Raw genomic sequence first — 13254 nt, 5'->3', positions numbered from 1 at the left:
AATTTTTTTATTTGACATTTGACGAGCGTTGCATGCATTGGAAATGGGCGCGTTAGAAAGCAATCGAAAATAGAAAATGACTTCTTTGAGGAAATAGGTCGCGCGAAGGCGTCAATAATTTCTACTTTCGAAATTGCATGGCGATTGTGTCCAATTCACGTTCGCGAAGTAGGATACTTTCCTCTCGCGTATTTGAACAACGGGTACGAGAACATCCTGCTGGTATACGTACAACGGCATGACTCTCTGATAGTTTATTATTTTCATAAAGAAAAAGTAATGGAATGATTCTCTAGTTGAATCGTAAACGGTCTTTCATCACACGCGATACTGTAACTCGAATTAACCGTTTCTCGGAGTTTCTTAGGTGATCTTTTCCTTTCCTCAGAAATGTATTTCAACGTGCGACCGTCGTAATGAAAGTCTATAGAAGGAAAGTATTATGCATATCTCGGGGGAAAAAGTACTATTGCGGTCAATGAAATTACATGCGCGACACGAAATGCGCCGCTCTCTCTACACTTTTTTAAATAAATAGAAATAATTTAATTTGAACGTTAATAATTAGCCTTCCAGCGAACTACTTCTAGCAAAGTAATGAAATTATTATATTGCAGTATTTTTACAGTGTATAAAATAAGAATGAAAATTGTATGTTTGAAGCTCGGTTTAAAATTAAAATACAGTTACAAAATTATTGAGATAATTTTTTTTTTCTGGAACAATGAAAAAGATACGATTAAAGTAATATTTAAAAAGAAAATTAAATTAAAGTGTTTATCTTGCAATTTTATTCGCAATTTGTAAAATTTTAAATTAATCTAAAAAATGTATTTTAATTAAATGTATTTTTCTTTCAAGACAATATTTTTATATAAATATTATTTTTTAATTTTATTTTATATAAAATATTATTAATAAATCGGGTTCCCTGTGTAATTACGTACATTTCTCGAGAATCAAGGGTTAATTGATTAAAGAATATTAAAGAACTCACTCATAATTCTACACTTATGGAACAAAAGCTGAAGTATAACGTGCAAATAGTGCTTCGCGGTTAGACGACTTACCCGCAATTGTCCCTCTTCATCTCGCATTCGTTGCGATATAGCTTATTATCGGAGCCGCAAACAAACTGACGTTCCCCGCTGCAGATCTGATTGCAGAGCGCGGTGGTGCGACAATGTTGTGCCGGAACTTGAACCACCCTCTGGCCGCAAGTTTCGCGTTGCAGATGGCAAAGGGACCTATAAATGCATAGGAGAATGCACACGTGACGCATCAGTAAACACGTAAACTTTGAGGGATCCAGCCGCTATTTAATCCTTTAACGATTATTCTTTTTATTATTACATTCAGCTCGAGTCGTTTAATCTCGAAAGAATTTTACACTCCAAGCCATTGAAATATTTGAAAAATATTTTATTGCACTCGGAATAATCGGAAAGAATTTTACCCGCGAATTTCGTTGGGCATTTTATTTTTATATATGAAAAGCCGTATAATTTAAATTGATGACAACATATTTTGCTCGAATTTTATACGCTCGAATCAGAGAGCAGAATAGAAGAGTAAGCTTTGAAAAGGGTCCGAGGGCTTTTGTCGGTCTCTAATGAACGGCCGCTTTGTGTCGTACACGCGTCCCTAAAATCTTGGGCGGCGGACGTTCTGGAATCCGAATAACGTTGTTAATCACCGATAAACGTTGCCGTCGCTTCCACAAACTGGTTCCTCGGGTACTTCGGCGCAATCTTCGGGGCACTGTTCGGTCTCCTTCAAGGTCGTGCACTCACCAACGTGAGCCAATTGGATACCCTTTCTAAGACACATGGAGAAATATGGAGAAAAGTTAGTTTGCCTACGGTTAGGTACTCGCACATTCGTAATGAGTAGAAAATTATCCTATAAACGACTACGTTGGAAAGATTGTCACAGCTTGATAATATTTCAAATATGAAAAGCAAATCATTATCTCTGAGAGCTAAAGACAACTTACAAACAAACCGCTACGTTCAAATGGCACTGATTTGGATAAGTATTTGCATCGCTACCGCAAACCGGATCCACCTCGCTTCCGCATCTCAGCTGTTGCTTCATGCATTTCGTTAGCCGAGATCGACACTTCTCAAAGTCAACTACCGTTATCTTTCTTCTGGCATGCCTGTCGATTATTAACACTTTGTTAAAGATTCGTGACCGACGACCGACGACCGACGACCGACGATCGATTACTTTACTCGAAAAAAAAGCACGGGCAATTTTTACTTATTGTTAGGTGAAGAAAAACAGCGCTGTTGATAAATACGCACCCACAGTTTAGCATTTGCATCTCACATTCGTTCCTGTATACGTTCCCATCCGATCCGCACACCGATATTTCCGCTTCGTTTTTGCAATCCAAGGGACACGCGCTGCTTCCGGACGTTCGTTCCCGAGATACGCAGAATGACATCGGCACTTCGAAAACGTGTTTGCTGGAATGCACAGTTCGATAAGCATCGCGCGTAAACAGAGCTCGACGAAATTTTTGTAATCTAAATTAATAAAATTTCGATATCAAATATCGCATCGACAAAACGTTATAAAATTATCAAATTCTCAGCTACTATTGAAGAGAAAATTCAAATATCGAGAAACGTTGAATAAAACAAATCGTACGTATAATATTTAGAGAGAAATCTCGGTGAAGGGAAAAAGGAAGGGGGCGAGGCAGCTCGAGTGCCTCTTGAAATTACACAAGGGGGTTTATAACGAAGCAAATGGGGGAGAGGAGGGGGGGGGGGGAAGAACGATTCTTGAACGATCAAGTGCGTAGAATGTGCGTGTAGGGTTACGAGATCCCGCGAGATTTTTGCTAGAGAGAAAGGGTCCCGCGAGGACGATCCAAGTCATAGATTATACATGTCAGATTCGCAGACTTACCCGCAGTTCTTCGCCCGCATTTTGCAGGTGTTCGAGTACAAAATGCCGTCGCTACCGCAGGCAGGCTTGGCACCACGCCAGCACGATTCACGACAGTGTCTTGTGGTCTGGCAGTGCTTCTTATTCGTACGCACGACGCCTTGCCTGCGAACGGGAAAAAGTCAAAATCGCTTTGCGGCCAGGGACTAGTTTTATGTTAGAATAAACTCCTTCTCGCGCGCGCCGCAGGATAGTTACGTGTATTACATTTTATGAAACTAGACAGCAGTAAAAACGATGTCTACAATTGAATTACCACATTTGTGTGAGATATCAGCAATTTTTTTTTTTTATATATACATATATAAAAAATATAAAAAGAGATATGAATATAATCAGACGTTAATGAATAATTTAATCTTACGGCGGGAGAAAAAAAAAAAAAAAAAAAAAAATCACTCTCAATCGAAAATTGACCCTTTGACGTACCCGCAAGTGAGCAGCTTCATCTGACACGTGGACTTGTAGACGTTTCCGTCGCTTCCGCAAACCGGTCCGTCGAGCGGCGCGTAATCGCACGAGACCGGACAATTCTCCCTGTGGGCCGAAATATTGTTGCACGGCCCGAGGTGAGACAGCTCGATCCCGACCCGGCATATCTCCACCCTGAGCATGCACTTGTTCAAGTAGGTACGCCCATCGGTGCCGCACACCGGATCTTGATCGCCCGGACAGCGGTGCTCGCACTTGCTACCGGATGACCTCAGGCAAGCCGTCTTGTCCGTGACCACGGTAACGCCTAAATGAGCGACACGGCGACGGCAAAATAATGAGATACGTAGATAGATTTCGCGCGGTCATCAAGCGCGAAACGAGATCTTCGTGTATACGTGTGTATATATATATATATATATATATATATATATATATATATATATATTTTTACAGACATATATATATATATATATATATATATATATATATATATATATACGGAATCTTTCTCTCGTTCGAACGAACAAATCACCCGGTGCTCTAACGCGCAAATAGTTCGTTTCGACGCTCTAGGAGATCGCGATTCGTTTTGCGCAAGGATGTATATAATTTATCGCCGTCATCTATTTTACGAAAGAAACGGATCCTCGTTACCATTGACCGTTGCTATCGCAAAGTGGAAAAGGGAATACAACACGAGTACGTACCTATACTCTTTATCATGACTGTCCGCGCCGCCAAGCACAGCAATCTCGCGTAAGATCGGCGAAATGAAGGTCGCGTTATTTCCGTGATTGTAATTGAAAAGCGCGCCCGTCTCGCGGTTACATATACCTCTCGATACTAACCGCCACTAATGGATTCGCGTACTATTCTTTTACGGTCGGTTAATAATATATAAAACAAAACGGGATAACGAAATCATACAGAGTTGTGATATATGTTCACGACAGACGTCTCTCTCTCTCTTAAAATAGAAAAGAAAATAAGAAAAAATTGTAATCTCGCGACGCGAAGAAACTGGAGCACATGTATATACAGTGTACGTATGTGTAATAATTATTACAGCTATTATAATTAAAAGCACCTTACCTTTTCCACACATCTTCTTCCGCATTTCACACTGCGACGCGTATATGATACCGTCGCTGCCGCAAACGGGTTCGCCGCTCGGTGGACATACTCTGGGACACGCACCGGATGCGTAATCTGCGCATCAAGATTAACGATTGAATTAATAAGCGTGTTAACAATAATTCACGTAAAAGCGCGATAATTGTAATCGAAGGCAACGGTGTTGCCTTCGCTACGGTAATGATGTTGTATCGTATATTATTTCTTTAATAAATTTAATATTTTTTTCTGCATTTATTATAAACAGATGCGTTCTACTGGCCCGAGTACTGTTAGAAAAGTGAAGTTTGAACGTCAACGGTACTCTGGTTAAAAGAGAAAGAAAGAGGTGTAATAACGTTTACTGTTAGTCGCTTCGTTTTGTTACGAGCACCTATTATTGTAATGACATAATTGCAATAATATTACTTTAGCATATGTATATATAATACGCACGATATATAGAGGAGGAAGTAAAGTTAGCGGGAAAAAAAAAAAAAATAAATCTACCTGGAAAGTAGAGGAAGTGAGTCATACGCGCACGCTCGCGCGGTTTTTAATCACGATACGGAATTATAACCGAGTTATCTCTCGGCGCGGGATCTCTTTTGGCAAAATGATCGCTAAAATATCCCAGGATATTGCTGTCCATTGAATATAGGAAGTCGATTAAATAATTGAACAGGCTCGCGAAAGAGAAGATCGCCGCGCCCGGCTATCGCGGAAACGTTTAATATACCCGATAAGATCGATCGGGTAGAGAATCACGCGGCGAGCTAATCACGACGTGAGGTTTCGTATGAAATGCATTACGCGGTGCGAGATATATACTTAGACTAACAAAGTTGCATCAAACATAATCTCGAGGATTATTTATATCGCGTGGATTATTACATAGCTTTTCGCGACGCGATGCGCCGAAAATATTTCCCGATCGACTTGCCGATAGCTTTTACAGACAGATGTAATCCTTAAGGTCGCGCGGAAGTTGTCGAAAGCCGGGATATTACTCGCACGATCGCGAACGATTTACGAGAAGTAGAGGGTTGCTGCCTACACATCACTAGGATACGTGGCGTACCTCTCGCGATATTTTATAGTAAAGTGAAGGATGCGAAGCGGTATATTTAATCGTTAACGGGGTATTTTGCACAGACACTGAGATACGCAAAGGCCATATTGAGGTGATATTTAAGATGTAAGAGAAAGAGAGAGAGAGAGAGAGAGAGAGAGAGAGAGACGGTAGGAGACGAAGAGCGACGTAACGTTAATTTCCCAACGAGGTCTCTCTCGCCGTCGCTCTTTTTGGCCATGCCATGTAGCGTTTATCCGCAAGGAGAGATTCTCTGTCGAAACCTTAATTACTTCCGGTTGACCGTTGGAGAATATCTGCTGTCCGTGCGGGTCCGCGAGCCGCAGCCGCTGGTCTCGGTCCAGCGCGCGTCGGGTCAACAGCACACGGGATTTACGGCGCTCGTTCCATACCGGATCGTATATAATATATAACAAATTATAAAATCGGACTGTATGTACAGTTAAGGATGGCAAACGGGTGTCGGAGGGCACGGTCGCCATTCGTACGTTTCGGTGGGATATCGGGGAAACGCATCGGAGAGACGCGTCTTATACGAGCGAATTAATGCGTTATTTTTATCATTTGCAAATTGCGGTTGGAGCGACCGGTAAATATATCGGCATCCCGTTGCCCGCATAAAAAAGAAACGTAACCGATTATATATTTAAGAAGGAAAACTTATAACCGAACGAGAGGAGAACGAACCAATTTTTTATTCGCTGTTATTTTCGATCGAACGCACGATAGTCGGTTGAAAACAAAATTCCTTACATTTCGTGAGAAATCGGCACGTTACGCGGACGAAGCAGGTTTGTTGAAGCAGTCACGTTGATTGCGATTCATCGATTAGCCGACGCAGTTTAATGACTCGCGTCGCCGTATATATTCATCAACGCGCGATATCTAAATTGAATTGGTCGGGAATGAAGAGATTCGGTCTGTGAAAAAAATTAAAAGTGTTACACTATGATTGTTTTTTCCGATTGTGCAGAATATATCGCGCCTCGTTCTGCCCTGTAACCCGTTCTACCTATCGATCATTCGTCTTTTTAATTACGTCGCTCCCGATGCACCGCGCTTACCTCCCTTCATCATTTCCGGCATGTGAACGCGCAACGGAATAATAATCGAAAAGGAGCGGACTCTTGCATCGTGGGGTATTTCGCACGCGTAATGAACTTAAAACGACGTTACGTTCCTCGTGTACTCTGTATGTGAAACGATAATTGCCTGTGAATCGCCTGTGAATCGCTCGTGATTTACATAGGCGATTAAATTTTGCATTATTTACCCCTTCTGCTTACGATAATTGTTAACCGGAAGAAGTAATCTTTCGCAAAGAAAATGGGTTAAATTTTTTAAAATAGGATTACTTTATCATCGGGAACAATTATTCGAGGTAATTAATTTCAACTAGCCAACTATAACCAAGTAATGCAAATTGCATTTCAGCAATTATTTCGTTGACGCTATTACATTATTTTGCATATTAGTTTAATATGCTAATTGATCACTGTAGCGGTTCGCGTTTGCAGACGAAATTACAAAAATAGGTTAATACGCGGGAACCATTTCAATTAATTAGCAGATAATTTCATAAATTTTGCTCGTCTTTTAACGTACGATAATTGATTTTGATATCAATCGCAAATTAACGCTATATATAAGAAACTTACATTATTTCCCATAATATTATGCAAAAAATAAATAAAAATGAAACAATTTATGCATTTATATAATAATTAAATTCGCACGTCATATTTAGTAGGAAACGACGTAATGTCCCTTTTCGCGTTGAAAGATTCGATCGGTAGTCCGTTCGCAGACGATTGGACGCAAGTGGTTATCTCGTCCCTTCCTCCCCGAGCATGATTAAATGAATCAATTATGCCAATAAGCGACGTCTGGGGTAAGCGGCGAGTGGCGAGCGGCGATCGACGATTGGCGAACAATGCAGATCGAATTATATACGTCGGTAGAAACTGCGGGTCGCGCGCGCGTGCATGCACGCGGTGTACGATGCACAATGAATGCGCCCGGGTAGGGAAGGAAAAAGGAGAAGGAGGAGGAGGAAACGGGAGGAGACGAGAGAGGAAGGCGTATGCGGGTCGGTGAACCGTAGCAAGGATGCGGCGGTCGTCGCGATGTTGGATGCTGCTCTGCGGATTTTTGTCCTCGAAACGAGAGAGCCCGAAGAAGGGCGTAGAATCGTCGGGGTGTAGAATCGCCACCGAGATCGATAAAGATCTTACACATGGCTGCTAATAAGAAATAAAGATGGGTTTAACGAACCGAAACGATTGTCACGATACGCATATGTAAATATAAAAGTATCGATGCCGTCGTGTGTCTTTCGTTTGTCTTTCTCTCGCCGTTTCCCAGCGAACAGGAGAAAAAGAGACAGCAGGATGTCACTAGGCATTAGGCGATACGGGGTTACTTTCTCCCTCCCGCTCCTCTTTCTCCTTGTCATTTATTTGTCTTTCTCGTCAAATCCTCTCTTTTCACTTGGAGACGGACGACTCGGGGAAAATCGGTTGTCTCGCGCGCGCGTGATGGATAAACCTCATCCTCGCCGTTAGGTCGCGTCGCGAAAACCAGAAATAGAAGTGAAACCCTTGCGCGAGAGAGGAGGGAACCACCACGCCGGTTGTGCTGGTAATTGATGGTGGAACGATCGCGCATATTACGCGGGGCTTACAAGTCGGCGCGATACGCGTGTGCGAGTGTGCGTTGGCGCGTGAATCGGGCTCGTGCCGGAGTTATGTGTGTAGTAGGATGTTTAGCTTCCTCTCTCACGATTCCTCTCTCCCCGGCAACGAATGCTCGTTAAGACGCGTGACAAATTAGAGGAAGCACTTGTTGCTCTCTCTCTCTCTCTCTCTCTCTCTCTCTCTCTCTCTCGGCAAACCGAACGGCCTCGGCTAAATAGATTTGAACATTTTTCCGGCAACGCAGTCTCTCTTACACAAGGCGTGCCCCGTCCGTACCGTTAACCCGATGGCCGATGGCCGATGGCGAGGCCATTTCGAGAGGAAGTTAAATCCATCGGACGGAGAGAAATCAACTCCTCTCTCTCTCTCTCTCTCTCTCTCTCTCTCTCTCTCTCTCTTCGCTGCATCGAACGAGTCGAGGCTTTACGATTATTAAACAACCGACGTGACAAGATAATCGTCCGGTTAAACGTTCCCTTCCGACGTGCAACGTGCATCGCATAGTCGAAATTATCCCTACGCTATCTTGTTAAGTAATTCTTAACGTTGCGCTGTCCACTCGGCAGGCGCGTTAGCTTGCAATCTCTGTTACTGCCCGATGCGAGAAAGTTCCTTGCGGCGCAACGGATCGCTCCTTGCGGTTACTTTATACATGCGCGGGGAGTAAAACGCTCTAGGTATAAATTATTCAATTGCTCGACGCTATCGTCGTGGAATACGATACGAAATGCTGATACGTACAGGCTTTTCACATGCTATTACGTTGATCGATGACGTTGTTTCTCGAATGTCAAAGCGCACTGTCTGCAAAACGCCCATAAATCCGTTAAGATCAAGTACAAAACGCGTGGATTGTTTTCTCTTTCGTTTTCGCGTGAGATCAATGTATTTGAAATTTGAATACCCACATTCGGAGAAATAAGAGATTGCCTTTCCATTATTTTCAATATCTGTTCTTTATATACGTTAATTTTCGTTTCAAATCCATTCTATTCGTATTTAAGAAAAGAGATAAAAAATATTTTACACGCAATAAAACGCAATTTTCCAACATAGTATATATCTCCATCAATTATCGCATCAGCCTTCCTACGACTTTATTTACTCTCGCGACGATAAAACAATCTTAGTCGATCGTACGGTGATTCGATGATGCTCGCGATAGTATATCAGTTATAATAACCGGTTTACGATAATATCAGTTAACGATAACCTAACACGTGCGGATACAGTTGCGTATAAAGCGTGCAAACGACAGTTTCTCATAAATGTAGACATTATATAGTCTCGTAATATACATATAAATAACCGTGTCACACATAAATCTCGATAGTGAGGCGCTTGTGGACATTTATACCGTCCTACTTTACGTTCTAGCGAATTTCATAGTACTTTGTTGTACATAAATAACATGAATTTAGAAATACGTCACCAAAGTATAAAGCTAATTGAAGAATCACAGGTCGGCCGTGACGTAAGAAAATAAATGTGTTTGAAAAATAATATACAAATGTTTTTTGGTTTTTTCGATATTATATCTATACAGTACAGTTCCGTTCTTTTCCATTATTACAGTATGTAATTCTGCTTATAATCCGTGCGCTCTCATCTATCGCTTAATTGGAACTTTTGTCAGTAATGAGACCACCTGCATCACCGGTATCGACGTCTGCGCGATCAATCTGGAGACTACGATGCGACTTATTGTTAGAGTCGCATCGTCGTACTTCCGGCTACGATCCCGGATCGTGCCGATCGTCCCATGTGTCTTGGCGTAATTACGCGCTCTCCAAACGTCCAATAACGTCCGTTCCGCGCGATGGCGTCCTGTAAATCATTTGCAGTCGATAGCGTCAAAATCACGGGGAGTTTGCGCTCTCGGGAGTTGCGCAAACATATTGGGTCGGACCCAATCATCCCGTCCGGGCCCCGGCCTCTTTATCGCCGCGAAACAATCTCGTCTTCCTCATAGCATTGTCCCGTAACACGTCCGCGTACGGTGTGTTGCATTAACGAGCCTTCGATCTCGTCTCATCGCAATCGGGGAATGACGTAATTGCGGACGAAATTATGCTACCCCCATATTTCGAGAAGGAAATCAAAAGACTCGAAAAGTTTACGCGCGTAAACTTTTTATTAAAAATGCAAATTTTTAATTTCAATCATTTCGAGTTATATAGAAATCTCTTGGGATTTCTCGGATAACTATAACGTATATTGATCTAGAGTGCAAGGCAGATAAATTGAGCTTGTTTATGTGTAGAAATCCATCCGTCAGGTTGGATTTATCGAGATGAAAACACATCCTGTGCGATGATCCACTTTATATAGGTCTCGCAATTAAAGGTGATCGATGAAAACGCATTTCGGTGTCGGCCCGTTCGGGAGATCGAGCACTCGGATTTTTACGATCGGCATTTCTCCGATATCTCGGCGAAACGATCTCTCGGTATTGTCCCTCTCACGCGATTCGTAGAAATCAACCTTTAAGGAGGTCTTAAAGTTAGATTGCTCGAAATGCCGATGGCATGTGGCAGCGCTCGAATGATTTATCGATACTTCGCGGCACGTGACGAGATGAGCTGCATCGCTTTTAACAGAGGCAGATCGAAGGCATCGATTCCTCGAAGGCTTTGAAATATATATACATATATATATATATATACATATATATATATATATATATATATATATATATATATATATATATATATATATCGAGCGTTAAGATTTGCGATAAGGATAGTGATGTTGATCTACAATACGGCCAAGTATCGAAACTTTTGCTTGAGCGACTGGCTCTGGATCATTTCCGTAATATTTCTCAATTATTTCTTTTCTCCAACTTCTAATACGCCTTTTATTTCGCACGTAAAATTAAATATGGCTGATTATGCGTACATATAATTATTATTTTCTAATAATGCATTTAAGAAAATTACATTGTATTGCAATTATGATCAAAGTGTGTAAAGAATAAAAAACTCTTGTCTTTTTTGTCACTTCTCACTAGATTTATAAATTAGGTATTATTATTAATTAATCGTTAAATCAACAATGTGAGTTTTGGTTACATTATATCGTAAAATGACAATGCAATTTGAAGCGAGTTAAAAAAATGCCGCGGCTTTCCGACCAATAGAATTTTCGAGATAGAAACGGGCGGTCACAAATACACATTGATCGGCGGCAGTACCGGTTTGCCGTGATCTGTTATAACTGTATACGAATCGCTATCGTATTTCAAAGCATGACAAAAAACTAATTAAATCGCAGGACACGGCCGACTGGACACTCGCGTGCAAGGATAAAGGAACGGGTGTCCTGCACGATCCACGTATTTCTCTCTCCCTCTTATTTCGCGACAATATTTTCTCTATTTCTATGCGATGAAAAGGGCATTGCGTGCAGAAAAAAAGAGACGCGACAGTTCAAACCTTCAACAAAGCATTCGCGTGGAAATAAAATTATTCATCGAACATGATTAATCCTAACTTGACTGAATGGCATGTTGACGGAAATCTGCATACGATAATCGAAAAATGATGATTTTGGTTAAATGACATGGATAAATAACTATTGCAGACGTTGAATAAATTATACGCGTATTATCTGCGTCGATATTCGATGTCAGGATTTATTTTAATAACAGCCTCGGTTTAGTGTATTATAACAAAAGTTGTAGTGACCGAATATATGATTGCGATAAATAATGTGGTAACTCTCATTAATTATACCGTCTGCGTTTAAAGTAAAACTGGACGTTGACGTTAAATACGCATTTTCCTTGCCAATTACGTCTGATATTCACGCCTCGTCTTTCGACGAACAAGCACGACCTGACTAGTATCCAAAGAGATTCTGGATTCCAGGGAAACAGATGTCAGAGTATCGCGTGGAATTCGTTACCGCTTGATCCTCTGACAGGAACTTTAGAATGCTAATTTACTACGCTCTCCGCTGTAATTTATTTACAGCAGGCTCTCTGGCATACGATGATTAAAAGAGAAGAAGCCATTCATTCGAGCAAAGCCCGAAACTCTCAACGTTCGCCATTGGCTATAAAACCACTTTGGATCTATCATGCCATCTTGTCCGAAAGAAAGGCCGAAGGAAAGAAACACAGCGGGTTCTGTGCTTCACAGCGCGCTTTAACTCGACCATAAAAACGAGAAGCCCGGGTAATCGCGAGGTTATTCGCGTAATGAATACGATCGAAAGAGAGCAAGGGCCGCCGTTAATTACGCCACGCGATAACCGAGCGCGACCCCCTTTCGTGGCGCTCTCGAGAGCCACTCTCGTCCCACTTACATTCGCTTTTACCCCAGCTATCCCTGGATATGTAAGGGACACACATGGAGATACATACGTAAAGATGGTCGAACGCAAGAAAAACGCGGCCGATATGTGTGCCGTCGTCACGCGCGCGACGACGAAGAAGTCTCGATTTAAGTGGAGTCGAAGTGGAGTCGTAAGTGGAGTACTGGGGCGAAAAAACTGCCTCCTCGGATCGTCGATCTTCTTCCACACGTGCCCACACGTGCGTGCGCGCGCGCGCGCATTCCAACCCGTTAGATAGACCCGGAGAAAACTTCGACGACGTCGGCGACGGCGATATGGCAAAGACGTCGTCGCGCTACTTCCTCTCCTCTCTCCGTATATATATATATATATATATATATATATATAACCAGCCGCTGTTTTTCCTCATTGGTGAGGAAAATTGCGACAGGCACATTCGCACCTTTTTACGCGCGCGACCGCCCAGTGCGTGGAACGCAATGAACGTGTTGTCACGTTAGCTCGCGATTATGTCACCCAGCTTGAGCGTGATGTGCGATAACAGCGATAATTTTTTTAATTGGTGATCAAGTACATTGCGTTATCACGTTGTTCGCAAGCTTCTTCGCGATTTATTTCTCTCGCGAATCGCTCGTGTGAATCGATGCATATAGG

At 42.1% G+C, this 13254-nt stretch overlaps 2 protein-coding genes across 5 annotated transcripts in view; one reads left to right on the top strand and one right to left on the bottom strand.

Annotated features, from left to right (window-relative positions):
- LOC140670071 (apoptosis-resistant E3 ubiquitin protein ligase 1) overlaps positions 1 to 13254 on the top strand; it is a 66650-nt gene that overhangs the window by 2292 nt on the left and 51104 nt on the right. The window lies entirely within an intron of this gene.
- The window catches only part of LOC140670080 (serine protease inhibitor dipetalogastin), a 50247-nt gene that overhangs the window by 1507 nt on the left and 35486 nt on the right, over positions 1 to 13254 (bottom strand). For 3 of the 4 annotated variants that reach the window (XM_072900548.1, XM_072900544.1, XM_072900546.1), the window contains 7 exons: positions 4489 to 4605; positions 3391 to 3700; positions 2923 to 3066; positions 2310 to 2474; positions 1997 to 2161; positions 1697 to 1819; positions 1071 to 1247 (listed from right to left, as the gene is read on the bottom strand). In XM_072900548.1, coding sequence (XP_072756649.1) covers positions 1071 to 1247; positions 1697 to 1819; positions 1997 to 2161; positions 2310 to 2474; positions 2923 to 3066; positions 3391 to 3700; positions 4489 to 4513 — 1109 coding nt within the window. In that variant the 5' untranslated portion in view covers positions 4514 to 4605. Of the gene's footprint in view, positions 1 to 1070; positions 1248 to 1696; positions 1820 to 1996; positions 2162 to 2309; positions 2475 to 2922; positions 3067 to 3390; positions 3701 to 4488; positions 4606 to 5865; positions 5886 to 13254 lie in introns of those variants that run through there. The other variant, XM_072900547.1, reaches the window with a different exon arrangement.

The sequence above is a fragment of the Anoplolepis gracilipes genome, chromosome 10 (genome assembly GCF_047496725.1).
Source record: "Anoplolepis gracilipes chromosome 10, ASM4749672v1, whole genome shotgun sequence".
Lineage (NCBI taxonomy): Eukaryota > Metazoa > Arthropoda > Insecta > Hymenoptera > Formicidae > Anoplolepis > Anoplolepis gracilipes.
This window is presented reverse-complemented; position numbering and strand designations above follow the sequence as displayed.